This window comes from Dermochelys coriacea, chromosome 7 (assembly GCF_009764565.3).
Source record: "Dermochelys coriacea isolate rDerCor1 chromosome 7, rDerCor1.pri.v4, whole genome shotgun sequence".
NCBI classification, from domain to species: domain Eukaryota; kingdom Metazoa; phylum Chordata; order Testudines; family Dermochelyidae; genus Dermochelys; species Dermochelys coriacea.
In genome coordinates this window covers 48,280,514-48,308,171 of record NC_050074.1, presented here as the reverse complement: position 1 = coordinate 48,308,171, position 27,658 = coordinate 48,280,514, and the positions used below count along the sequence as shown (strand labels likewise).

General features: G+C 51.9%; 1 protein-coding gene across 3 annotated transcripts in view; it reads right to left on the bottom strand.

Moving 5' to 3' along the window:
- CACNA2D2 (calcium voltage-gated channel auxiliary subunit alpha2delta 2) overlaps positions 1-27,658 on the bottom strand; it is a 630,338-nt gene that overhangs the window by 71,902 nt on the left and 530,778 nt on the right. For all 3 annotated transcript variants that reach the window (XM_038410728.2, XM_038410729.2, XM_038410731.2), the window contains exons 9-13: positions 26,130-26,180; positions 25,719-25,818; positions 13,234-13,392; positions 7,237-7,344; positions 1,878-1,956 (exon numbers count right to left, since the gene is read on the bottom strand). In XM_038410728.2, the coding sequence (XP_038266656.1) occupies positions 1,878-1,956; positions 7,237-7,344; positions 13,234-13,392; positions 25,719-25,818; positions 26,130-26,180 (497 nt within the window). The remainder of the gene's footprint in view (positions 1-1,877; positions 1,957-7,236; positions 7,345-13,233; positions 13,393-25,718; positions 25,819-26,129; positions 26,181-27,658) is intronic.

Sequence of the window (27,658 nt, the reverse complement as noted above, 5' to 3'; positions counted from 1 at the left end):
TGATGTAGGGCACCGAGAGGATAGCTGAATTAACGCTAGCCTGGGGCTTGGTGGGTGCCTGCAACTGATACAGCCAGGTGAGGGGGAGATCCCCGGCCAGGGACAAAGGAGAACCAGAAACTGTGCTGACTAGGGAAGAGGCAGAGACGGGTGGCAGCAGGTAGAGAGGAGGGAGAGAGACTCGCAGGAATGGAGAAATGGGGAGGGAGAGTCCCTGGCAGAGAATGGAGCTAGGAGGCTGCTGAAAAAGCCCGGGGAAGGGATATGCAGCAGGCTCAGGGAGTGGTGGTATGAGTGCAGAGTGAAGTCTCCTCACGGCTCCCCCACAGAGCAGGCCGTAGGGAGAGGGCTTGGCACTGGCAGACACGTTCATCAGGCGGGAAAGGAGGTATCGGGCTGAAGGCAGGAGGGGAGAGCGCAGGGCCAGGCCGAGTGGGCAGAGCCCCATACCAGGCCTCTCCAGGCAGTGTGGGGGGAAGAGGGGGGACTAGCTGCCTCAGCCTATCCCTGGTCCTGAGTCAGCTCTTGGGGGGAGGCTCACTGCTCCTTGGAGCCCAGTTGGCTCCTTTGCTCATGCCTCCCAACCCCACTCCTGGGCAGCTCTGCTACAGGGTGAGGCCCTCCCCATAATCTGCTCCATGCCCCCTATTCTGCACTTGTGGCAGTGACCTCCACAAGCGGCTCCCCCTCCCTTATGTGTGGAGGTCCTGCACATGCCATCTGGCTCCCCTGGCAGACGGTGTCCTCAGTGGGCACAGAACCGACACAGGGATGACTGCCTCTCTCTTTACAGGCAACTACATGCCGGCAAACGGTGCCAGCCTGGCTGCCCCGGAGCCCTCTATCCAGACAGCAAAGGCAGAGCAAACTTCCCATACACCTCCTCTGCCACTCAGTGCGACAGAACTGCCCGAGGGCAAGGGCACCTCAGCCCTGTCCTTGGCCCCTCTGCTGCATGGGCCAGCAGGGCGGGTGAGCCTGGCTAGGTGCTGGGGTGCACTGTTTTCTGTGCAGTCCAGCTTTGAAGGAGAGGCATCTCCCAGCTGGGGCAGTAAGCAGCACACAGCACTGGCTCCCAGGATGACTTTGTATCCTCTCTCCACCTCGGCCACTGGGGAAGGTCAGACCAGGAGGAGGCGCTTTGCTTGTGCGGCTGGAAAGCACAGACGCCTTCTATCTGCGAAGGGTGACTCCCCTGTGCTTTCCCTGCAGGCTCCCAATCAGCCAGCAGATGGCACTCTTGGGTTAAGTTTGTTGTGTTGCCAGGGCTCTGAGAAGCTCTGGATAACAGGGAGAGACTATTTGGAGGTTTCAGAGTAGCAGCCGTGTTAGTCTGTATTCGCAAAAAGAAAAGGAGTACTTGTGGCACCTTAGAGACTAACAAATTTATTAGAGCATAAGCTTTCGTGAGCTACAGCTCACTTCATCCGATGAATGCATCCGATGAAGTGAGCTGTAGCTCACGAAAGCTTATGCTCTAATAAATTTGTTAGTCTCTAAGGTGCCACAAGTACTTCTTTTCTTTTTGAGACTATTTGGAGCGTCTTGTGAATTGCACTGTGAGTCACAGCGTGCCAAGCCTGGCACCCTGGCTCCTCGCTGGGCCCTGTACCCCAAAATGCCGGAGCACGAGAGGCAAGACATCAGCTGGATCCTCCAGTTAAACAATGTAGCAGCAAAGCTGCAGCCCTGTACCTTGGAGGTTAGATCTGTCTACGGTGGGCAATGCCATCCAACCATCGAGCGGGGTGAGCTTCCCCACAGCAGAGTCCTGCCCACCCTGCTGAGAGCCTGGCCGGTCGGAGCTGCCTCCCTCCCCTCCTTACTCCACTGTTCATGGCATGCTGGCTATTCCCCTTAAGCGCTGTCCTACTTACCTTTGTTGGCACAAGCCATCCACTGCAGGGGGGTCACATCGTAGTTGTGCTGTCCCACTGAGAAGGTGAACACTCGCACCTGGGGGAAGGGGGGCAGGTTAGTAACGGGGGACAGACTGACTGCACCATGCCACGGGATGTCTCAGCACTAGAGCACAATGCCACAAGAGCTGAGCCGTGTACCCGCTCAGGCTGAAGACCCTCACTGAGCTAGCTGGCCTGGCTGGGCTTGGGGCACTGCAGTGCAGGAGCCCAGGGCTGCAAGCTGAAGCCAGACAATCTGAAACTAGAAACAAGGCAAATATGTTTCACAGCGAGGGTGAACAAGCACTGGAACAAGCTCCGAGGGAAGCGGTGGAGCCTTCATCCATTGGTGTCTTCAAATCCAGGCTTGGCTGCCTTGGCGTTAGCCAAACCCAGGTTAGTGGGCTTGGCACAGGGGCAACTGGGTGTGCAGGAGGCCAGACTGGATGATCTGATGGCCCCTTCTGCCCTCAAACTCTAGGGGTCGATGAGCACAGCAGTGTGGTCTAGTGGACGGAGCATGGGACTGGGAGACAGAAGCTCCCAAGTTCTTCTTCTTCTCCTAAAGCCCCCACTTGAGATCAGGGCCTCCCTGTACAAACACAGCGAGAAACGGTCACATACAACTGAAAAGGCGAGACAGGGACAAGGAGCCAGAGAGGTGAAGTGACATGTCCAATAGCACACAGCACAGACAGGCAGTGATTGAGCTGGGAAGAGTGCCCAGATCTCCCGAGTCTCAGTCTTGTGCCCCTCTCCACTAGACCATGCTGCCTCTGACACCCACCCACCATTCCACTGATGGGTCTTCCACCAATCCTGTCTGTGGCCTGGTTCACTCCCTGTGTGCCCCTTGGACTTAGGGCCAGCCTGGGAAAAACATTTAGGCACTGTTCTGCTCTGCGTTGCTATGTCTAATTAATTTAGGAGCCTGAGTCCCATTGACTTTCAATCAGTCAGTTAGGCATTGCTTTGCTCAGCCGGGTTGTGAGGCTTTGAAAATGTTATTACAATCTAAAGCGAAGAAAATCTCGCTCCCCATAGACCCTCAGTCTTTAAGGTCCAGTATTTTCTGCGAAGCCCTCGAAGCACCCCGATTGAATCAGCTTAGTATTGTGAGTATCAAGACACTTATTACACTTGCTTTTACAGTAAACGCATGGGTGGGGGTAAGAAAATGTTTGACTTCCACCTGATCTAGACAGTTCTTTGAGCCAAGCAGCAGCTGTAGACTACAGCTCCCAGCATGCAACACTCTATCTGGGTCTAGATTAAATTATTATAAAGTGGGTGCAAAACTAGCTGAAGGACCGTACTCAAAGTGTAGTTATCAATGATTTGCTGTCAGACTGGGAGAATGAATTTAGTGGGGTCCTGTAGGGGTCGGTCTTGGGTCCATTACAATTCAATATTTTCATTAATGACTTGGATGATGGAGTGGAGAGTGTGCTTACAAAATATGCAGGGGACACCAAGCTGGCATGGGTTGGCAGCACTTTGTAGAACAGGATTAGAATTCAAAATGACCTTGACAAATTGAAGAATTGGTCTGAAATCAACAAAATGAAATTCAGTAAAGACAAGTGCAACATACGGCACGTGGAAGAAAAAAATCAAATGCACAGCTACAAAATGGGGGATAACTGGCTAGGTGGCTGTGCTGCTGAAAAGGATCTGAGGGTTAGAGTGGATTAAACTGAATATGAGTCAACAATGTGACACAGTTGCAAAAAAAGCTAATATCATTCTGGGGTGTATTAACAGGAGTGTTGCATGTAAGACACAGGAGGTCATTGTCCTGCTCTACTCGGCACTGTTGAGGCCCCAGCTGAAGTGCTGGGTCCAATTCTGGGGTGCCACACTTCAGGAAAGATGTGGACAAACTGGAGAGAGTACAGAGGAGAGCAACAACAATGATCAAAGGTTTAGAAAACCTGACCTGTGAAGAAAGACTAAAAAATGGGGTGTTTAGTCTTGAGATAAGAAGACTTGGGGATGGGGGGGCAGGACACCTGATAACAGTCTTCAAATATGTTAAGTGCTGTTACAAAGAAGACGATGATTAATTGTTGCCCACACCTACTGACAGTAGGACAAGAAGTAATGGGCTTAATCTGCAGTCAGGGCAATTTAGGTTCGATATTAGGAAAAACTGTCTAACTCTCCCGATAGTTCAGCTTTGGAACAGGCCTCCAAGGGAGGTTGTGAAATCCCTGTTGCTGGAGGGTTTTAAGGCTAGGTAAGACAAACACAGTCAGAGCTAGTCTAGGCTGACCCTCGAGTCCTCCCCAGCAATTGAAAGGATGCTTGGCCCGTGGAGGCTGGACTAATGAATGTGGAGCAGTTCCACTCCTGCTGCCTGGTCTGGGCTGGAGAGGATTCCCTGCTCCCCCTTGCCAAGTTACTGAGGGGGGGGGATGGGGGTCACAGAGTGGTGACCCGCTGCCGGCAGGCTGGCAGGGAAAGGAGCCATCTGGGCACAACCCTCCTGCCTCCTGGGGACTCCTCTCCCATGGTCCCGCAGCCCCTTGAGAGCACTGAGATGCTCCCATTCCACTCCCTCCCAGCCCGGCTCTCCTGTGACACATCCCCTGTGTACCAACAGCCCAGGCGAGGGAGCTCTGCCCATTTCCTTCCCTGGCACTTCAGCACAGATGATAAGACAGTCCTGGCATGTGAGCCACCCCATTACAGGGGCAGTGGCTCAGTGCAGGACCAGGTGGGCAGGAAGGAAGATGTCATAATAGCTCTCATCAAATGAAATGGAATCGGGTGATAAAGCTAGTGGCTATTTCCCCTTTCCTTGTGATGAGGTGGCGCACTGCAAAGCAGCTCCAGAGATTCACTCCCAGCCCCCTCACAGGGCTTCTCACCCGCCTTTCCCGACTCGTGCTCAATCCCCTACTCGTGATGGGCAGCTCCAGGAAGGGACGGAGAGAGCAGGTCAATGATACCACCTCTGCCCACCTTACTGGCTCATTCACAGCACTACGCTCCCAGGAAGAAACCCCATTGCATTTCCCGGGTATGTCTTTGCTGCTCTTCTGCCCCTGGCATGAGGCTCTGTGCACTAGATCCCTGTCTTGTGCTATGCAGGCACGACCCATTCACTGCCAGGCCCACCCCTTGCATCCCCAACCTTTTGTCCGTCCCCTTTGCTCTGAAGAGGATGGAACGGCCAGCTCTCCGTAGCTCACAAGACTCCCCTGAGCTCAGAGCTGGGTTGCAGCAGCTCCACCTTTGGCTCAGTGCCCTTTGGGACTCAGCCCTTGTGTCTATGCACAAGGGACAGCACAAGGCAGTGGCTGTGCAAATTTCCCCTCCCTTGTGCCTCTGGAGGGCCGGACTCAAAGGAGAGCTCAGGCCTTGGCTACCCTGCAGGCTTGCCCTAGTTCCACCACCTGTGCAGCTGCACTGAGATGGGGTTCACTGCAATTTGCATCAGTGGATCACACCCCATTTTCAGAACCCAGTGTAAATGACGGCTTCCCCTGAACATACTAGGGGTCTGCTCTGGGTGCTGGAATCCAGGCAAATTCCAAGTCCAGACCGGCCCTCCATCGCCATGGCCCTTAGCCTCTCACTTGAGACTGTAACCTGACTAATGCCAGGGTGGCAGTGGCTTTTGTGTTGTGGATACTCGCAGCGGGCTGAGAACAGAGCACTCATTTCACAGAGGCCACCAAACTTCCATTGCACGGGGCTGAATTTTGGTCTCCAGCGAGCTTGAATCCAAAGGCTGCTTTTCCCACTCCAACGTCAGTGGGATCACTGCTCAGCAGGGACCTGCTCTGACCATGACAGTCCCCACCTGCTAGACCAGCACCCTTTAACCTGGGCTTTCCTTACACATGCGTAACGTAGCAATAGGTGCACACAGCATCAAATCCTGCCTTCACCTATCCTCTGTGCAACCCCACTGCAATTAGCCGTACTGCCTGGGGTGGCTGCCGGGGCAGGGCTCTGGGCTATACTGTTTGGAGTGCCCTCTAGTGGTAGGTCTAAATACAACATTCTTAGTACAAGAAAGGCCTGACAGACTACCAAGTATCAGAGGGGTAGCCGTGTTAGTCTGTATCCACAAAAACAACGAAGAGTCCGGTGGCACCTTAAAGACTAACAGATTTATTTGGGCATAAGCTTTCAGAGTTGGTTTTTCACCCACAAAAGCTTATGCCCAAATAAATCTGTTAGTCTTTAAGGTGCCACCGGACTCTTCCTTGTTTCTGATAGACTACATTACCCAGAATCCTTAACAGGAAGTAGCGTGTGCCTGTGGTAGTAGAGTGGATCAGTATAGCTCGGTGGAAACTTAGCTGCAAACCTTAGGTTATTCCTTACAAAAATGGCTCCAAAGCCACATGTGTCCAGCACCCCATCATGGGACCCTTTTCTCCAGGCAGTGGAACAGCAAATTGTTAGCCACTGTGTTCTTCAGTGAGTGATGGGGGGAGAGAGAGAGAGAGAGAGAGAGTGTGTGTGTGTAAGTCTTGCATTGCGGGATCTGCTCTTAAAAGCCAGGAGGTTTCCCTGCCCCCAGCCCTGCTAATGAAATGCATACATAGCTTGCCTCCACCCAAGGGGATGCCTTTGCCTTATCAGCCTGCCTGTTATCTCACCAGACCCTTCATTGCAAACCTGCAGAGAGTGAAAGTCTGTAGGTATGTAAATGTTAACTAGGGCAGGATATAGGCACTCCGTCATCTGCTCCGACCAAGCCTCTCGGGGCCCAGAGGGAGACAGAAATGATTCGCTCTTGCCTGGAAACTGCAGAATACACTGCAAATGGACATTTCAGATCAGCTTTTAAATGCAGCACCAAAAAGGGCTGTGATGTAAACCTCAGACCTGCATCCCTGCCTTGCTACAGTGGCTGCTGCTCTTGTAGCATTCCCTACAGCACCCCCTGCTGGGAGAGGCTGGGGCTGGCATAGCTGGGAACTCCCCCACATCCAGCACTCCTGCCCCCTCCCCACAGCGCCCCCTGCTGAGAGAGGCTGGGGCTGGAGTAGCTGTGAGCTCCCCCCACAGCTCCCCCACAGCCAGCGCTCCTGCCCCGCTCCCCACAGCACCTCCTGCTGGGAAAGGCTGAGAAGTGAAATAGCTGGGTGTTTTCCAAGAGCCAATGCTCCTACCCAATTCCTTGCAATGCCTCTGGCTGGGAGAGGCTAGGAGTAGAGCCCAAGAAACAAATGCACAGCACACAGCAGTCGTATTCTGGGGTAAGAAGCGAACACACATACTGCCTGTTGGAGCACAGGCAGTGCTCATGGGCTGCACTAGAACCAGGACCACGTCAGCAGGGGATTGGTGTGTCTAATACCAGAGCACTCACCGTTTTATTGGGCCAGTTGTACTTCTCAAACACATCCTGGACCCGGTCTTCCCCGCCATCGGTGAACATCATGATCATCTTATTGCAGTTGGCTCGTGTGATGTTGGACTGCAACCAAGAGCAAAAAACAGAGTGAGGGCAGGCCCTGGAAGGGACAGAGAACATCGACTGCCTCTGTCATGCTCCTGGGTTAAATCAATGCACGGGCTTCTGCTAAGAAAGGCTGTATACAGTGTGTGTGTGTGTGTTTTATACACAGCAAAAAACTGGCTGGGATATTGTGCCCCACTGTCTGCTGCTGGATGGGATCAGAACTACTCCATCATGTGTCATATACCCTATACTGCTGGCATCTATGAGGGATTCTCCTTTGGCTCAGATAATGTGTTTGGAGCACAGAGGGTGTAAGTTTTATCCCAACGGTCACTCTGACGTTCTGGGAGACCCCTATGTCTGGAATAGTAACCACCATGTCCTCCAAGGTGCCTACAGAATTGTTTTTGTATTGTACGTGTGGGTACCTATACGTGTCTAAGAGTGAGAACAACACATCCATATAACATGTCCCCATTCTCAGGGCAGGAGGGACAAAGATCTCAGAAGAGCCTGTCAAGAAGCAGCCCTGGTGATGAGTAGCATCGGTCGCAGTATCATCCCACTCAGGCCATTACACCTGCTGCAACTCCCTTCCTATTCACTGAAGCCACTATTCACTATTTTCTTCAGGTATGTTGGCAACAAGAAGAAAGCCAAGGAAAGTGTGGGCCCCTTACTGAATGAGGGAGGCAAGCTAGTGACAGAGGATGTGGAAAAAGCTAATGTACTCAATGCTTTTTTTGCCTCTGTTTTCACTAACAAGGTCAGCTCCCAGACTGCTGTGCTGGGCAACACAAAACGGGGAAGAGATGGCCAGCCCTCTGTAGAGATAGAGGTGGTTAGGGACTATTTAGAAAAGCTGGACATGCACAAGTCCATGGGGCCGGACGAATTGCATCCGAGAGTGCTGAAGGAATTGGCGGCTGTGATTGCAGAGCCCTTGGCCATTATCTTTGAAAACTCGTGGCGAACGGGGGAAGTCCCGGATGACTGGAAAAAGGCTAATGTAGTGCCCATCTTTAAAAAAGGGAAGAAGGAGGATCCTGGGAACTACAGGCCGGTCAGCCTCACCTCAGTCCCTGGAAAAATCATGGAGCAGGTCCTCAAAGAATCAATCCTGAAGCACTTAGAGGAGAGGAAAGTGATCAGGAACAGTCAGCATGGATTCACCAAGGGAAGGTCATGCCTGACTAATCTAATCGCCTTTTATGATGAGATTACTGGTTCTGTGGATGAAGGGAAAGCAGTGGATGTATTGTTTCTTGACTTTAGCAAAGCTTTTGACACGGTCTCCCACAGCATTCTTGTCAGCAAGTTAAGGAAGTATGGGCTGGATGAATGCACTATAAGGTGGGTAGAAAGCTGGCTAGATTGTCGGGCTCAACGGGTAGTGATCAATGGCTCCATGTCTAGTTGGCAGCCGGTGTCAAGTGGAGTGCCCCAGGGGTCGGTCCTGGGGCCCGTTTTGTTCAATATCTTCATAAATGATCTGGAGGATGGTGTGGATTGCACTCTCAGCAAATTTGCGGATGATACTAAACTGGGAGGAGTGGTAGATACGCTGGAGGGGAGGGATAGGATACAGAAGGACCTAGACAAATTGGAGGATTGGGCCAAAAGAAATCTAATGAGGTTCAATAAGGATAAATGCAGGGTCCTGCACTTAGGATGGAAGAATCCAATGCACCGCTACAGACTAGGGACCGAATGGCTCGGCAGCAGTTCTGCGGAAAAGGACCTAGGGGTGACAGTGGACGAGAAGCTGGATATGAGTCAGCAGTGTGCCCTTGTTGCCAAGAAGGCCAATGGCATTTTGGGATGTATAAGTAGGGGCATAGCGAGCAGATCGAGGGACGTGATCGTTCCCCTCTATTCGACACTGGTGAGGCCTCATCTGGAGTACTGTGTCCAGTTTTGGGCCCCACACTACAGGAAGGATGTGGATAAATTGGAAAGAGTACAGCGAAGGGCAACAAAAATGATTAGGGGTCTAGAGCACATGACTTATGAGGAGAGGCTGAGGGAGCTGGGATTGTTTAGTCTGCAGAAGAGAAGAATGAGGGGGGATTTGATAGCTGCTTTCAACTACCTGAAAGGGGGTTTCAAAGAGGATGGCTCTAGACTGTTCTCAATGGTAGCAGATGACAGAACGAGGAGTAATGGTCTCAAGTTGCAATGGGGGAGGTTTAGATTGGATATTAGGAAAAACTTTTTCACTAAGAGGGTGGTGAAACACTGGAATGCGTTACCTAGGGAGGTGGTAGAATCTCCTTCCTTAGAGGTTTTTAAGGTCAGGCTTGACAAAGCCCTGGCTGGGATGATTTAACTGGGACTTGGTCCTGCTTTGAGCAGGGGGTTGGACTAGATGACCTTCTGGGGTCCCTTCCAACCCTGATATTCTATGATTCTATGATTCTATGATTCTAAGCCAGGAAGGACCTAGGAGGTTATCTGGCCGATTCCCCTTGGCCAGCAAAGTTGGGCTCCCTGTTCTCCAGCCTGGTCTGAAATGAGCCAGGCCATGGAGCGCCCGCTGCTCTCCTGGGGAGAGGAGGCCCCCAGAAGTCTCGTCTGAGATTCAGACCGAATTTCCCTTCCCAGACCTAGCCCAGGCACTTTGGGCTCTGGAAGGGAAGGGAATGGGAAGCAGAAGGGGCCAAGGCCAGCTGTGCTCTGAGGATGCCATGACCCAGCAACGAGAACCACTGAGGACCCCCCCAGCGCTTGCTGCTGGACAGTCCAGGGTAATTCTGCCTCTGCATTGGATGAGCGAAAGGAAGCTGTCAGGGGGGCTAGCAGGGGCCAGAGAGCCATGCCTGCACCACAGGACCTGCCCAGAAAGGAAGAAAAGAGCAATATGGAACTGGAAGAACTCTCAACTGGGCACACAATGGACAGTGGGCGAGGCTGGGGCTGGAGTATCTGGTTGTGCCCCCTCCCCAGAGCGCCTCCTGCTGGGAGAGGCTGGGGTTGGCATAGCTGGGAGCTCCCCCCATGGCCAGGGTTCCTGCCCCACTCCCCACAGTGCCCTCTGTTGGGAGAGGCTGGGGCAGCCGGGAGCACCAGGGCAGCCATTGGTAATTCCTCTCCTATATACTTGTCTCTCTTGCTGCTCAAATGGTGACAAACCTCAAATCTACGTAACTCCCTTGTCAGGTTTGGCTGCATCTCATGGTCTCTCCAGGGAGGGTCTGGAATCCACATGGGTGCCCAGGGCTGCAAGCCAGCCTGCGAGTTTCCACTCGCAAACAGAGATGTGTGTGCATGTGCGTCCACAACAGTGTGCGTGTGTGCACAGCAGTGTGTGCATGCATGTGTGTGCACATGGATGTGTGAATACAGCAGGGTGTGTGTGTGCGTGTGCACGTGCACAGCAGTGTGTGTGTGCATGTGTACCGCAGTGTCTGCACGAGTACAGCAGTGTGTGCGTGCATGTGTGTGTATAGCACTGTGCATTCACGTGTACAGCAATGTATGTGCATGTGTGCATGTGCAAAGCAATGTGGGCATGGGACTACAGCACAGTGTGTGTGCATGTACAGCAGTGTGTGTACATGCATGTGTGAGTACAGCAGGGTGTGTGTGTACAGATTTCCCTGCCTCTATGCAGGACTCAGCCCAGGCTCACCACGCTGGCCATGACAAATCTGTTTTCCCTGCCTGATTCTCCAGGGGTGAAGGTGGTGGAGGTGAACTGGAGGTGGGGGCTGTCTGGACAGAAATTATGTTGTGACTATTACTGCTCAGTGATTAATAGGGCCATTCATCTTTATCTGGCCCACCGCCTTGATGGCCTGTCTGAGCTGAGCCCTCTCATGTTGGCCCTGTGAACTTTTTAATGAAATGTAAGAGACAGCAGTTCCTGTGAAAACTGAAATTCCAGGCCCTGAAGCTCTCCATCGATCTGGCCAGGGCTGCAGCAATAACACAAGGGACAGGCCGAGCTGAGCTTTTCCAGCCTGGGCGCTGCTGATGGCCTCATGCAGCGCTTAGCAGCTGCATGTGATGCTGGGTGAGAGCCCTGAGGTGGGCATCTATAAAGGGAACACCGTGCAATTCACCGTGCACCCTATGGGGGACACTGTAGGGAATGGTGAAAAGCACTGCTTGTTAGGGGCTCCCTGCTCCATTCCCAACTTCTCCCAGAAGGGGGCGCTGTGGGGAGGGGGAAGAAGCGCTGGCTATGGGAGGAGCTCCTGGCGATGCCAGCCCCTGCCTCTCCCAGCAGGGGGTGCTGTCGGGAGGGGGCAGGAGCACTGGCTGTGGGGGGAACTCCCGGCTACTCTAGCCTCAGCCTCTGCCCAGAGGGGGTGCTGTTGGGAGGGGCAGGGGACACTGGCTGCGGGGGGAGCTCCCAGCTACTCCAGCCCCAGCCTCTGCTCACAGGGGGCGCTGCAGCGAAGCAGGTACCACCCTGTTTCCCCCCCCTGGAGTTTTGCTCCCAGTGCTCTGAACAGAGCTGAAGATGTATGAAATACTCTCCAATTCAAGCTGCGAGCAGTGTCCGCTTAATGTTGGCTCTCAGTCAGTGCTGCATCCTGGCACTGCGGGGGCAGAAGTGTGGGGCTCTGTTCCAGTTAATATTCTATGGCCCAAGGTCTCGTTCTCAGGTGAGTGACTGAAAAGCTGATTGCTGGCGGCCAGGGTGTGAGGGGCCTGAAGGACTGAAGATCTCTGGTCTGAGGAAGGATCAGCCATGTTACAGAGCAAAGGTCCACGCTGGGACCCACACGGACATTCCCATGGCTTGGCGGCTGCTTGGACCTATGGGCTCCAGCCCATCGCTAATGGATTTTGGAAGAGGATCCCATCAAAGACACGGAAGCTCGGAACGGAAGGGCTGACCTGAGACTCTGAGAGGGAAATTTCCAGACATGGAGGCTTCCCTGTGAGGCTAGAGTGCGTCCAGCTGCCAGGCAGAGGCCATGGGAGAATCTCCTGTTTCCAAAAGGTCTGTTTCGACAGCATCGTCTCCTGGTTTCCTTGTGCTTCCTCATGTGTCGTATCCAGCTGGTGTCTCTTGTCTTATACTTAGAGTACGTCAACACGACACGTTTCTTTCGGTGGCGTGTCGCGTATATAGCTAGCACGAGTATGAACAGCAGTATAGATGGTGAGGCACATCATAGGTGAGTAAAAACATGCCTGAAGGATGTGAGGATACTCTCTCAAGCACTGCCTCCCATCTACACTGCTGTTTTTAGTAGCGTTGTGTCCTGTCTCCCCACTGCTTGATCCTTACCCCACTGCCGGGGAAAGACTCCAGCAGTGGGGAAAGGCTCTGGCAGAGGGGAGGCAGCAACCAAAAGCTCAGCCTTTCCCCACTGCCTCCCCCTGCCAGAGCCTTTCACTGATGCGTGTAGCTACACCCTGCAGTGTGGAGGAAGCCTGTTTTTACTGTGATGAGTAGCTATGTGTATCCTACGTGCCGGTGTGCAGTGTAGCCATAGTGTTAGAACAGAAGCTCTTTGGGGCGGGGACTGTCTTTCTGTTCTGTGTTTGTATCGCACCTAGCACAACAGAGTCCTGGTGATGATGGGGGCTCCCATGGGTTATGATAATACAAATAATAAACGATAACAGCAAGGACCTTCCCCACTAGGCTGAGATACCCAGGTGAAGAGGAGAGAAGTTCACAGAGTCAGAAGATGGAGGTAGCCTCTTGCAAACAACTGATTGAACACAGTCCCCAGGCTTATGAGTTGCAGAGTCATCTGGCAGTGAATGGTCCAAGCCTCCTGCTCAGAGGCTGAGCATTTCATCTGGAAGCCTCCAGTCAGGAGGTCCTGGAGCTCCCACCCCAAAAACCAAAGAGTCTGAGTCCTGGAACTGCCCAGGATTTTGTCCTTTGGAAGCCCCTGTGTTTGAGTCCTAAAGCCCCCCTCCCAGTCCCAGACTTACATTTTGCAGCTGGTCAAAGGCGTACTCAAATCCGGCTTTGTAGTCAGTTGTCCCCTTGGCCACCATCTCCTGCACGTCTTCCTTGAAGACCTTCTTGTTACGGATGTTGGCCTGGACCAGGTGCTTGAAGCAGGATACAGGTTTTGCCTTCTCGTTAAACTAGGAAGAAAGAGAGAAAGGGACCGAGCATCACAGCATGTTGGAGGGGTGGAGGGGGAACTGCAGCAGCGATGCTGTAATCCCCAACTGAAAGGCAACCGGCTTGGGAGAGGAGACAGGAGGAGAACCAAAGACTCGCCTTCCCCATGGCAAATGCTTAGTGGGATATAAATCACAGCTCCTGGCACCGCTCAGCACTCATAACTTATAGGGCTTCTCCATGGGACATCTACCAGCTCACGGTCCCTGTTGTCCTAAAAATAATTTCGCCTGCCATTGTACCTGGTGTGGCTGGGATGGATCTGTAGCAGTGTAAGTGCCAATACGCTGCCTGTAATGACATAAATCTAGCTAAATAAAGGGCACACGCACCAGAGAGTCAAAAATCCATCCCGGATAGAAACAGGGAGCATCTCGTACTGCAGGACCCAGGAGAATGTTTCCACAACATCTCCAAGAGCTGGGCATCCTCCCCTGCAGGCATGGGCAGAATGGGGAGCTAGCGGAGTGACAGCTTGTGGCTGGCAGAGATGGGGAGATGAGAGGAGCCTTGCCTAGTCAAGCAGCAGGCGGCAGAGAAGCTGGGTCAAGCAGTGCTGTGGTGCCCTGCAGATCTGGCCCACTGCTATAGAATACAGTCATGTAATAAAGGAACTCTGGGACCTTCCCAAGGAAGCTTATCTGTGAACTTCTGCTGGAGAATGCCTGCCGGGCAGCAATCTCCTCTAGACAGCCCAGTCTTTGGGCAAATTTTCACCTTATCGCCTTTGCTGAGATTGTCAACAAGGGGTGTGGGGCAATTAGTGCTAGTTACGATAGGGGGTTTCAGAGTAGCAGCCGTGTTAGTCTGTATTCGCAAAAAGAAAAGGAGTACTTGTGGCACCTTAGAGACTAACAAATTTATTAGAGCATAAGCTTTCGTGAGCTACAGCTCACTTCATCAGATGCATCACGAAAGCTTATGCTCTAATAAATTTGTTAGTCTCTAAGGTGCCACAAGTACTCCTTTTCTTTTTGCGGATAGGGGGTTTGTGTGTTTTGTGGATACCTAGTCACTGGGGGGTGGGTGAGTGTCTACTCCAAAGCCCAATGGGAGTCCTTCCACTGACTTCCCTGGGCCTTGGATCCAGCCCTGAGAGCTGCACTGAGGTCACAAACTCACTTCACACAGGCCACCAAGCAGCCATCAGCTGGCAGTGACTTGAGGCACCTGGATTTAGGACAAAGTAAAACCTGTGACCTAGAGATGAAAACACTGGGCAACAGATTCAAACCCAGGTGCCTGAAGTTAGACTCTAAATCAATAATTAGGCTCCTAAATCGATTTCTGAGGTGCTGTACACAGTAGTTCTGAATGATTTCAACAACAGCTGCAGTGACTTGGTACTTCTGAAAAAAAGGTCACTTTTATGTAGGAGCCTAGATATGGATTTAGGAACCCAAGTTTGAAAATTCTGGACAGTATCATAACAAACCAATCCAGCAATTCACCCCTGCAGTATCTCCACTGCAAAATTCCCATTGTCAATCTGACAGACATTTTCTCATTCTGCTTCTGTTTTGATAAATGTGATAGAAAATGAGTAGGAGAATAAAGGGGCAATAAATCAAATACTATAATCACCTTCCTAGAAACCAGTAATTTCCAAAGAGCCAGGAATATAATCTTGCTTATCATATTGCTTTCAGCCCATAACACTCTCATTTAATGGGACACTGGCAGGAACATTTTAGACCCTAAAATTTAGGCTTAGTAAAAACAATACTTATCAGCTAAGACAACTAGAAATGTTCCCATTTTAAACAAACAGTCCAGTAAAAAACAGCTTCCTTAAAACTGAACAGGTTTCAGAGTAGCAGCCATGTTACTCTGTATTCGCAAAAAAGAAAAGGAGTACTTGTGGCACCTTAGAGACTAACAAATTTATTTGAGCATCAGCTTTCGTGAGCTACAGCTCACTTCATCGGATGCATTCGGTGGAAAAACCGAATGCATCTGATGAAGTGAGCTGTAGCTCACGAAAGCTTATACTCAAATAAATTTGTTAGTCTCTAAGGTGCCACAAGTACTCCTTTTCTTTTTTTAAAACTGAACATGGCCCTTGTGACCCAGACAGGGCAGTACCGGGCTAATGCAGGAGAACCTGGAAGTGAAACTGACTAGAAAATTTAAGGATGGCAATTTTGCAACAGAAAAGCTTCAAAAACAGATTCCAAAGAGAAACTGATGAATTGAAACTTGAATTAATATTCAAACTAGATACCATTAACCTGGGTTTGATTAGAGACTGGGAGTGGCTGGGTCATTACACATATTGAATCTATTTCCCTAAGTTAAGTATCCTCACACCTTCTTGTCAACTGTCTAAATGGGCCATCTTGATTATCACTACAAAAGTTTTTTTCTCTTGCTGATAATGGCTCATCTTAATTAATTAGCCTCTCACAGTTTGTATGGCAACTTCCAACTTATCTGTACATATATATATGTCTTCTTACTATATGTTCCATTCTATGCATCTGATGAAGTGGGCTGTAGCCTATGAAAGCTTATGCTCTAATACATTTGTTAGTCTCTAAGGTGCCACAAGTACTCCTTGTTCTTTTTTTAGAAGCCACAGCAAACCTGACTAGCCTATTTTCATTGCTCCAAGCTGAGTGAAAAGCACGCAGAAAACATGATTCAAACGCAGCAGCACTTGTGTGAGGAGCTGAACACAGCCCAGATGTGACTCTGAGAGTCTGAAAACGCTTTCAGATTTAGTCTGATGGGTTATTAGCAACCAGGGTTACACAGGCAGGATGGTCCAGTGACTAGCCCTGCTTCAGTTCCCTGCTCAGCCACAGACACACTGTATGATGTTGGGAAAGTCTCTCTGTGTGTCAGTTTCCCATCTGTACAATGGGGACACTTGCCCTGTCCTGCATCCCAGGGATGAGAGAGGATAAATACACTGGAGATTGTGAGGTGCTCAGATGCGTTGGTGACGAGGGTTGTATAACTACCTGAGACCGATAGAAAATGGGTCTCTTAACAATCTATCGGGCCAGATCCTCAGATGTGCTGGAGCAGCATGCCGCAAAGCTGAGAAGGGGAGGGAGGAGTCGGTGTACTGTCCCCTGGCAGCACGGGGTTTTCAGAGTGCAGTGTGCTCCTGCCACTGGAGTGCCCTTTATGCTGTAGGGCGGCCAGGTGTGCACTCACCTCTGGAGAATCCCCAGCTGCACAGTCAGGGCAGCTTCCCATCCCCTCTCTGCTGCCAGAAGGGGCATAAAAGGGACAGTGAGTGGGCCAGGATCAGCCTGGTGATTCCAAACCTGACGCTGTCTAGTTACCCTATCAGCCATTCACACATGCCAAACAGAGCTGTGAGCTCATGCTCAAGGCCTTGAGAAAGCATTTCCTGCCCATTTCCTCCACACCCCCAACTTCTTCTGGGACCGGAAAATCATTACAGCTCCTGCACGGGACAGGGGGAGGAGGAGGAAAAGGAGTGAGAACCGGTAGGAACTATCTCCCCAAGTGAGAAATGTATCTTGCTTGTCACCATGAAAGGTTTTCCTCCCTCCCCCCCTGCTGCTGGTGATGGCCCATCTTAAGTGATCACTGTCCTTACAGTGTGTATGATAAAACCCATTGTTTCATGTTCTGTGTGTGTGTATATCAATCTCTCCTCTGTATTTTCCACCAAATGCATCCGATGAAGTGAGCTGTAGCTCACGAAAGCTTATGCTCTAATAAATTTGTTAGTCTCTAAGGTGCCACAAGTACTCCTTTTCTTTTTAGAAAGAGGTGGGATTCGTTCCCCATTTGCTGAAAGTCAGGGCCCAATTAATCACTCAGCCATATCTGGCTCTCAGTTACCATTGTGTAAATTCTGGAAGAACTGAATTGATTAGGATGGAGTTAGATGACATTTACATGAGTGTAACCAAGAGCAGAATGTATCTGTCCATGGAGAAAGCTGTGATTTCCTCGAGCATCTTTGGGTAGGATTTCTGCAGGAAATTTGAGTGCTTTATCACAAGGTGGCAAACCCACTTAAGCAAATGTCCTGCACTATGCTCCAGCACGGAGAGGTCTGACCTCCCATCAGGAAGCAGGAGTGAGAGGACGGACAGAGCAGGGGCACTCAGATTGCTGGATATACAGAATGTTCAATAGGGAGGCAGGGATCTGGCAAAAATAGCCAGGTTACACTCATTACTTCCCTGCCAGAGAGAGGGCATGTGGGACAACGAGCAACTACAGCTCCTGACTCCCACTAGGCCAGGCCAATGGGCTTAGAAAGCAACGGGCCATCTCGCTGGGTGGTGGCTGCACAGGTCAGCCTGTATAATCCTGGAAACATCGGGCCAGAAGGGACTTTGAGAAGTCATCTGGTCCGGCCCCTGCGCTGAGGCAGAATCAAGTAAACTTGGCATGCTCTCGGTGCTATATAGATCAATCAGTAATAATGGATGCTGTCCAGGGAGAGATCATCGCTTGTCCTGGGAGCAGATCGTGCTGAGAACGGAAGTAGCTGGGGTCAGCAGCTGCAGCTAATCCTCCATAAAAATATTAAGGCAGGGACAGGAGGCACATTTCTCAGTCTAGACACCTGAGGATCTGAGCTGTGCTTGGGGCCTGTGGATAGACCATCTCTGACAGGTGCCTGTCTCATCTGTTTTTAAAAGCCTCCTAAAACAGGGATTCCACAGCCTCCCTAGATTCCCAAGCCTGTTCTAGAGCTTAGCTATCCTTAGAGTTAGACAGTTTTTCCTCAAAAAGAACAGGAATACTTGTGGCACCTTAGAGACTAACAAATTTATTTGAGCATAAGCTTTCGTGAGCTACAGCTCTCTTCATCGGATGCATGTTTTTCCTAATATTGAACCTAACTCTCCCTTGCTGTAGACTGAGCAGATTTTGTTGCTATCCTTTGGAAAAACAAGTCCAATAACTGCCAGTTCGCTTCCCCCACCTAAGAGAAAAGCTCATGCAGAGCACATCCTCCTCAAGCTGGCCTGGCTTGTCTCTGCTCTGCCCCAGCCCTTTGGTCCCATGCTTTGCAAGCTGCTCCAGCCCTGCCTTCTGCCGACACCAGGAAGAGGCCGAGTGGGATGGCACATGAGATAGTAAGAGATGCATTTGCAAAGGTGGCTTTTAATTCTGGGAGCCACGTGTTTTGGGGTGACCTGCTGGCATCTCTCTGGACTCAATTTTCAGAGGTGCTGAGTACCCCTCAACTCCAATGGAAGTCAATGAAAAGCAGGCCCCTAAGGTGACGCAGGCTGACTTCCCAACATCAGAGACTGTTTCTGACCTCTCCCTGGGAGTCTGATGGGCCATCCCTCCCCTTATTCAGGTCCCTCCTAACCAGCCTCTTTCCCAAGGCCTGTACATACACCCTTGTCCTCCCCCCAGACACATACTGACTCATTTAGAAGGGAAAACATGGTGGCTCTACGGGAAGCCTGCCCGGCCTCACCACTCAGTCATTTTGCTTCCGCTGCTGTACCCTCTCCCTCATCTACATGCTGCATAGCTGGCTTCATGCTTGTCTGTTAAGTGCCTATATGAATCAATCAGTAACAATAATGGATGCTGTCCAGGGCGAGATCATCACTTGTCCTGGGAGCAGATCGTGCTGAGGAGGGAAGTAGCTGGGGTCAGCAGCTGCCACCAATCCTCCATAAAGATATTAAGGCCAGGACAGGAGACACATTTCTCAGTCCAGACACCTGAGGATCTGAGCTGTGCTGGGGGCCTGTGGGGAACACCGATGACTGATCAGTTTGCAAAACCTGCCAGGGCATGCTGGCGCCATTTGTCTTGTATTCCAAATAGCCCCCTGGGGATGCTCTGGGAGCCGAGTCTTCATGACTGCTTTGCAGCACACAGCAGGGTCTAGAATCGAGGACAATGTCTGCAAAACTGTTTGAGAAGTGCTAATTAGGGTTATTTATTATTATAAAACCCTGGAGAGGAAAGAACTGAAAAGACTGGGAACAAATCCAGTACTGCCAACCCCAAGAGGTTAAAAATCAGGAGTCCAAAATAAGCCTCCAACAAAAAAGATTGTAAGGAATAATAACACTTAACATTGAATTCGTTCTTTGCCTTCTGGTGGGTGTCTTTAGAGGGCATCCCGGTACTTTTCAGTGCAATGGGGCTAACAGCCCTGCCTTCCTCACAGAGCAGTTATGAGGATTAATATGTTAAAGAGTGTGAGGCACTTAGATATTAATGTGACGGTGGGCACCTAAGATGCCTGATTTGCTGGAGCAGCACCAGAGTGCTCAGCACCTTGCAGCATCACGCTCTATGGACGGCATCCAATGCCCGCCGAGGGCTCACTGTGGGGAACCTTTCCCAGGCTTACAGTGGATCATGCCTTATTTATGTACTGCCCCTCCTGAGCCTGGGGGGTATTGTGAAGCGGAAACCGTTGATCTGTCAAGCTGGACTAGTTTTAATGAGCCCCAGGCTTGCAGCCATGTCGGCTGATGATACTGACAACCTGATGATAGACCTTTGGCTCTGGGGGCAATCCAATCTTGGCTCCAGACATGTTGCTTCTTCAGTCATCCCAGAGAATGGGCTTCCCCAGAATGGGAGAGAGGCCTTGATCACCTGGGAGCACAGCTGGTCTAGAGAACCACCCTGCCACGCAGCCCATCAGACATCTGACTGCCTGATTAGCTCAGAGCTCCAGTGGTGATAGGTGACCAGATGTCCTGATTTTATAGGGACAGTCCCGATATTTGGGGCTTTTTCTTATATAGGCTCCTATTACCCCCCACCCGTCCCGATTTTTCACTCTTGCTGTGTGGTCACCCTAAGTGGTGACAGCTGGAGAGGTGTCCTCAGGAAGGTCACTATTACATCCTGGTCACCTTCTGGCTGACAGGAATATCATATCTCTTGGCTGCTGGGGCAAACTGATCCCTAGTAGCTTCACAGCCCAGAGTTTGCTGCAATTGCCAACATGCAAGAAGTCGCAGTTTCCTCTGTGACCTTTGTCAAGGCCTCTGCTCTGCTCTCCAGCCTGAGCTGAGCTTCCCACATGAATCTGAACATCTAGGCCTCTTGGGTTATCCCCCATAGCCTCTAACAGATGTGATGCCACCGAACACATCCCATGTGACAGCCTGGGATGAGACAGGGCCCCAGGGGTGGCGAGTTGTATGGGCCTGTGGTTGTATGGGCTTCCGCAAATCCAGCTCACCAATATTTGGGGCTGGGTCTCTTCTCCGGCCCCACTTGCTGCTCCCGCGTGCCCCTCCCCTGAGAGTCCCTGCCTGCCCTGGGCAGCAGGTGGCTGCCCTCTGCAGGTCCGCGCTGTGCTCCCTCACCGGCCGCTGCCGGCTACAAGGGAGTGGCGCTGGGGGTAGGCTGAGGAGGCTGCTGTGCCTGTGGAGGGAGGAGGCGCATGGCAGCCCCCACCCTCGGCAGGCAACTCCGAGTCAGGGCTTATCCTGGCTGGACCTCCTGAGCAGCAGCCTGGGGGAGCTTGCGTGAGTGTTGTGCTGGGGGGGCTGTGCCGGGGCCGTCCCCCCGAGCTCGCTGTTGCTGGTGGGAAGAGGTCTGGGGGGAGTCCAGCCTGCCTGCTGCACCCCAAACTCCTCATCCCTGGCCCAGCCCCATGCACCTCATCCCCTCCTGCACCCCAAACCTCTGTCCCAGCCCATAGCCCGCACCCAACACCCAAACCCCCTTCCAGAGCCTGCACCCAGCACCCAAACCCCCTCCCAGAGCCCGCACCCAGCACCCAAACCCCCTCTTGCACCCAGCACCCAAACCCCCTCCCAGAGCCTGCACCCAGCACCCTAACCCCCTCTTACACCTCAATCTCCTGTCCCAACCCAGAGCCCGCACCCAGCACCCAAACCCCCTCCTGCACCCAGCACCCCAAACCCCCTCCCGCACCCCAACCTCCTGTCCCAGTCCAGAGCCCATACCCAGCACCCAAACTTCCTCCCAGAGCCAAAGGCAGGTGAGTGTGTGGGGGCGGGACTTGGACCCATTCTGGGCACCACCAAAAATTAAACAAACCTGCCACCCCTGCAGGGCCCAGCACTCTGCTTGCTGAGCATAACCCAGCCCAGCGTGGAGGTTCCTGCCCCTCTACTGGCTGGGCCATGGAAGAAGCTGACAAGTCTGCTACTCTCTCTGACACACATGCCCCTTTAACTTCAGCAGTATGGCCTCATGCTCAGAGATCCTGGCTTAGTCGCTGCAGCTGATCCATGCCGGGAAGTTGCTGCGTGAGCGTGTTCCATCCAATAGCCAAGGCACAATTTGCATGAGTCTGTGCTGGGGCATGCAGATGCAGGCAGCAGTAGCAGATTCCCCGAGCCTGCTTCAGCTGGCTGTATGCGAGGCTTCAGTGAGTGGGGCTGTGTTACCAAGCGAGGGGCCTGACCCACACCTGTGGGAGCCTTTCCATTGCCTTCAGCAGGCTTTGGAACCCCACCTCTGCCCCACTGTAGGGGGGCTAGGCCAGCCCTCTTCACTATGACAGGCACACGGACATTGTGGCCTGGGTTCTCAGGTCCAGCTGGAAGGGATCCCTCACTCTCTGTATCTCATACCAACTCTACATCAGGAGCGTGGCACAGGCCAATAAGTAAGAGGTGAAGGCACCCGCCTCTCTCCTGCAAGTCGTCCTTCACAGGCCTTCGTCCCTTCCCAAGGGGAAGCTTGCGTTCCCATGGGGCGCTCTCCCAGCTTGCATCCGTCCCAGGTCTGAAACACTAGCCTGCGGTGCCTGACATAATGGCAGGTCTGTGGAGGAATCTCCAAAGTCTGCTCTTTCCCTGCAATGGAAAGAATGTGAACGAGATTTTTTTTGAGGCATCTACATGCCTGAAAAACGAGGGGACACTGGACCGACCCCTAACGCTCCCTGGGAGGGCTTGGAGACTAGGAGACAATTTCCTCTGACTCATGGCAGATAAAATGTCTGCGTTGCTTCAAACTGTTCTGTGTCCAATCTGGTGGGAGGGATAAGACAGACTGTGAGCCTTTTACGCCCGTTGGCTAGTACCTTACTCCAGTCGGCAGCATGACTATCGGAAACCACACGTATCCTGTTAACTAGATCCTGCTCTGCCCTGAGGAAGCCAGAGCTCTTCCTGGCTGGAAGCTAGTCTGATCCCAGAGCACCCCCTGCAGAGCCACAAAACCTCCAGAGCTAGCTAGGCTGATGCAGTCATACGTCTCCCTCTGCCTGACCTAAGTCCCGGCCCCCCCTTTGCCTCTCATGCCAATGCCCCACCGTCACCACAATGAACTTCTCCCACAAAGAAAACCGGCTGTCAAAGCCAGCGCAGGGGAAATGGCAAGGGAAGGATGTAATTTATTTCTCACAGTGTGTTTTGTCGGTTGCAATCGATCAAAGGCAGGGAGACATCGGGAGAGGGGAGGGAAGGGAAAGGTGACAGAAACGGTAAATGGTGCTGCGGGAGCCATTCAAGGCAGAGGGCACTAGAGATTCCTCCTCCCTTTTCCCATTATAGAAAGAAAGAAAGAAAATGTTTGTCTCCTCCTAGATGCTGTGGCATTTTGTGAGTGGCTAAGCTGCTTCCCAGATCTCAGTCACTACGAACCAATTGTTGCTTTAATTCCTGGGTGCTGGAGGCTGGTGACACCATGAGCCACTATTATAGTCCCACTGGAAACCATCAGCTGGCTTTACTGATTGTGTGGCAACACCAGGGAGATCTTGCCATGCTGGACCTCACGCCCCACCGGCTGTACCAACATGTCTCCGGCCCCATACGCCTCGGGGCTTGCTTTGCCAAGGTGGTGAGAAATCCCACTGATCTCCACAGGAATGGTGGGGGCTCAGTTTTCTGAAGGTTTTCCAGGGTCCTTGTTCTTCCACCAACTCTTCCAAGGTGTCAGCAAAGCTGCCAGGCTCCTAGGAGTCATCCAGACTCCCAGGGAGTTGATGCTGGACTTGGTTTTGACACCCTCTTTGATGGGTGTTAGGGGAGTCGCGGTTTTGGGGTGGCTGAAAAGGCCTGTCAGGTGAATTGGCTGGGTGAATTGGCTCAGAGATGGGATGGAGAGGGAGGAAGGAAAAGAGCCAGTGGCAACCCTCATTAAAACCAACCCCATCCCAAGAACCACGGTCATTTCCTTGGTGCTGCAGGTCTGATGGCACCCAGGAGGTTAAGGAGCATTCATGCTGCTGACGCTGGAGGCCTCAGACACACGGACCGGTGACAAGACCCTCCAAGCAGGAGGGGAGGAGGAGGACAGAGATGAGACGATGCCCAGGCTAGTCACAAATGTCCCGACTCTTTGATGCAACCATGCATGGTGACACAGTAATTGGAGTGCATGTCGTGATGGTGCGGGATCAGGGTCAGGGTACATATACAAGTGACCACATTCAGTGACACAGTCTCTCTCTGTCCCTCTGCAAGGCTGAGCACCATAGGTGCTGCACCTTTTTGCAGCTAAGAAGCAGGGTGCAATTAGCTGGCATTTAACTACTCTACGGAGAAATTACTGGATAACAATTCCTTAGCTCCTCGCCGTACACAGCTCCAGTCACAACGACATAGTTATTTAGTGGCTAAGTGTTCCACTGTCATAGCACAGAATAGCACTGAGGTTACTTATCTATAGGGAGTATCTACATAACAATTACAGTGTGTTGGTTAGCAATAAAAAAGGTTACAGTATAATTAGTGCCATTCAATTTACCCTGTTGCCAAACAATCATGGATACTGTATAGTACCAGGAGTGCGGGGCTGCCATGTGTGACACAGTTTTATTAATGTGTAGGATTGGTGCCCTAGGGGCAACCTTCTGCCCTTAATGGGATAACCCAAACTGGGAAGGTGGCAGGGAGTGGTGCCGGCTTTGCCTTGGTGATGTGAGTCAGCCTACAGGCACAGGGTGGACGCAGAATGCAGTGGGTGCGATATGCATCCCAGGTGAGTGCACTGTGTGGAAGATAACATGCGCTAGCTGAGTGAGGGTTTGACCACACCCCGTGAGAGTTTAACCACACCCCCTGTGAGCCTGACAACACCCCATTGGGGCCAGGCTGTACCACATGGCCAATCTCCTTCCCTAGCGACTCTTGAACAGCTTGCAATCCTGGCCTGCTGTTACAGGCAGGGAAGAGACTTCTACACCCTCTCCCTGAACTAGTGCGGCCAGGGTTTTGCCTTACCAGTACTTTGCTAGTGGCAGGAGAAGCCCAGAGGGCTAGGGCATTCAGAGGGGCACCCAGAGGATAAGAAGGACCTTTCAGGTTCAGCTGAACTGTCCAAATCTCATGCTGAAGTGACCTGAACAAGGGGTTGGGGCTAGGGAGGTCCTGAGTTCTAATTCCAGTCTGGCCACTGGCTCCCAGTGGGGCTTTAGCTCTCTGTGCCTCAGTTTTCTCATTGGTACAAAGGGGGCTGACAACAGGCATCTAACTCTGGGTGCTTGCTCAGTGCTTTGGACATGTGAAATTGCTCTGCACTGGTATCAGGGCCATGCCATGCCAGGACAGACCCTCTGATGGTGTGTCAGAGCCCCTGCTCCCGGGAAAGGAAATGAGCAGGAGAAAGTAATCTGAACTCCAACATGGCTCAGGAGCAGCTCAGACTTTCGCTGTGCCCCTCCCGGTTCATCCATCCCCTGTGCAGGCAGTGGGGCCGGGGCACTTTTGCAGAGAGCTGCATCAGACTCTGGCTGTGGAGGGTCCCCCTTTGCCTTTCCCTGAAGTTGCTCACCGGGGTGGAGAGGTGTCCTCAGCACACTTCTCCTCAAACTGGGGTTGTACGTGGTGAGAGCAGCTTGAAGGGGCCTAGGGTATTTTCCTGAATTTCTTGCACAAGGCCCCAAAAGAAAGAGCATCTCCATGCCCAGCTCATCTGGGAACAATCCCAGCACCCACCACGGTCCAGGAAACGCTCTCTCTGTAAGAACTATCCACTGCCTCCCCGATCACTAGCTACGCAGCCCCCTGCTCCCTAGATGCTGAGGCAGAAGGGACCATTTGGATTGTCTCATGCACGGCACAGGCCAGAGGACTCCACTGAGCAATTCCAACTCAGAACATCTCTCTTTTAGAAAGACCAACGCAGTCTGGATTGATCAGGAGTCATACGGGTTTGCTATTTAGCCAAAGGAGATGTAGTCCGGAAACTTTCCTCCCAGTGAGCCGTGTCACAGTGTGGGAGGGCCACGAGTCCCAGTATTTGGGTGCACTACGCCCAATTGAGACCATATGATAGTGCACAGGCTGGTGGGCCATGGACATAAAGGGTGTTTTCCATCTCTCATTGCTAGGGTTCCCCATCCCTCACCCCTCCTCAGAGTGGTACTTACTGAAGCCACGTTGACGTAGTCATCATCGGAAAGGGTGTCCAGCATCTCGCAGACTGATGTCTTCATCAGCTTCAGGGTGAGACCACTGACGCTGCCGCTCCTGAGGAGGCAGAGGGGGCATGGCTTGTGATGTGGCTCAAGGCAATACATAGCTCTGGGGTGGGCAATACAATACCCTGCTGCTTGCAGGGACAGGGCGGGGAGGGGAGAATAGCATGACCAGTGACCCCACTGCTCCTCAGCAGCCCCCGAGAGCCTTCCCTTGGGAGGGGCGGAGTTACATGCTCACTCTGGCTCCACCCATTTGCAGACTGTTGATTGGCTAGGTGAGAATTTCACAAGAAGGCCCTGGCCATAAAAGGAATCCAGGGGAGGGGAGGTTCCTACGGATTCCTCCTGGGCAACACTCACACGTCCACGATGATCACCATGTCCTTCGGAGAGGAGGCCCCTTGGATATACCTGCAATGAGCAAAGACAGAGTGTGAAGCATGCCCCGGCCTCCCAACCCACCCGGGGAAGGGACTGGCATCGCATCGCAGCCCGGGGTCACCTGTGGAGGGCGAGGTTGGGATGGGAGAAGTACAATAGGGCATGTATGTGTATATCTATTGTCCTGGGCAGGATAGAACCGCTCAAGAGCCCATGATTAAATTACTCTGATAACTGGAGGAGGACAGTCCACCCACAGAAAGCTCAGGGCTCTATGTAGCAATTATAATATGCACATGATTTTTTAAATGCCTTCTAGTGGCCATTCTAATAACTGTCCCTAGTTGAGGAAGCAGCCTGCTGGACTACACTACCCAGAATCCTCAGCAGGAAGTTTGGTGGGTCTGGATTCAGAGAGTGCAAAATGAAGCATGATGGACTGGCAGCATCAAACTTCAAATTCTCTGTGCACAATTCACAGCTCATCAGCTGGAGCCTGTGTTTTGAGCACCACATGCTGTGAGGGCTGTTCCCTGTGGTGTGCAGAGCAACTGTCACTGTCATTGAAGCATGGGTGGGTCGGCTGTGGAGATCTAAGGTCCACAGGTATAGTTTGACTTCTACATTTTGGAGTGGGAGTGGGGGGGCAGCTGCAGTCAGGCCAATGGAGCTGTGTGTAGGGGGGAGAGGGGCGGCGGACACAAATTCTGTGCCTTCTCACAAGGGCTCCATTTCAGATCAGGGGAGTGCAAGTTTCACCGTGATTCCAGGGGCTGCTTAGGCAACTGAAAACTCCAGTGTTTTTGCAGATAATAACTTAGAAATATCTGACAGGAGCATTATATCTAATTCCTACATCAAGAAAGAAAATTAAATAAATATTAGACCCACTCAGCTCTAATACTAAGGTGTTCTGACATCTCGTGGCTAGTCACTTATGGGACACTCGTTAAATTTAAAATTGTAATGTACATTCTTACTCAGATATGCTTACTGAAGTCAGAAGGGACCATCGTGATCAACTAGTCTGACCTAGGCCACAGAACCTCACCCATTCACTCCTGTAATAGACCCCAACCTCTGGCTGAGTTACTGAAGTCCTCAAATCATGGTTTAAAGACTTTAAGTTACAGAGAATTCACCATTTACACTAGTTTAAGCCTGCAAGTGACCCCACGCAAAGGTGAAACCCCACCACTGTCTCTGCTAATCTGACCCGGGGGAAAATTCCTTCCTGACCCTAGATATGATGATCAGTTAGACCCTGACCATGTGGGCAAGACCCACCAGGCAGATACCTTAGAAAGAATTTTCTGTAGTAACTCAGAACCCTCATAAAATCATAGAATATTAGGGTTGGAAGAGACCTCCGGAGGTCATCTAGTCCAATCCCCAACTCAAAGCAGGACCAACACCAACTAATCATCCCAGCTAGGGCTTTGTCAAGCCGGGCCTTAAAAACCTCTAAGGATGGAGATTCCACCACCTCCCCATCTAGTTCCCCATCT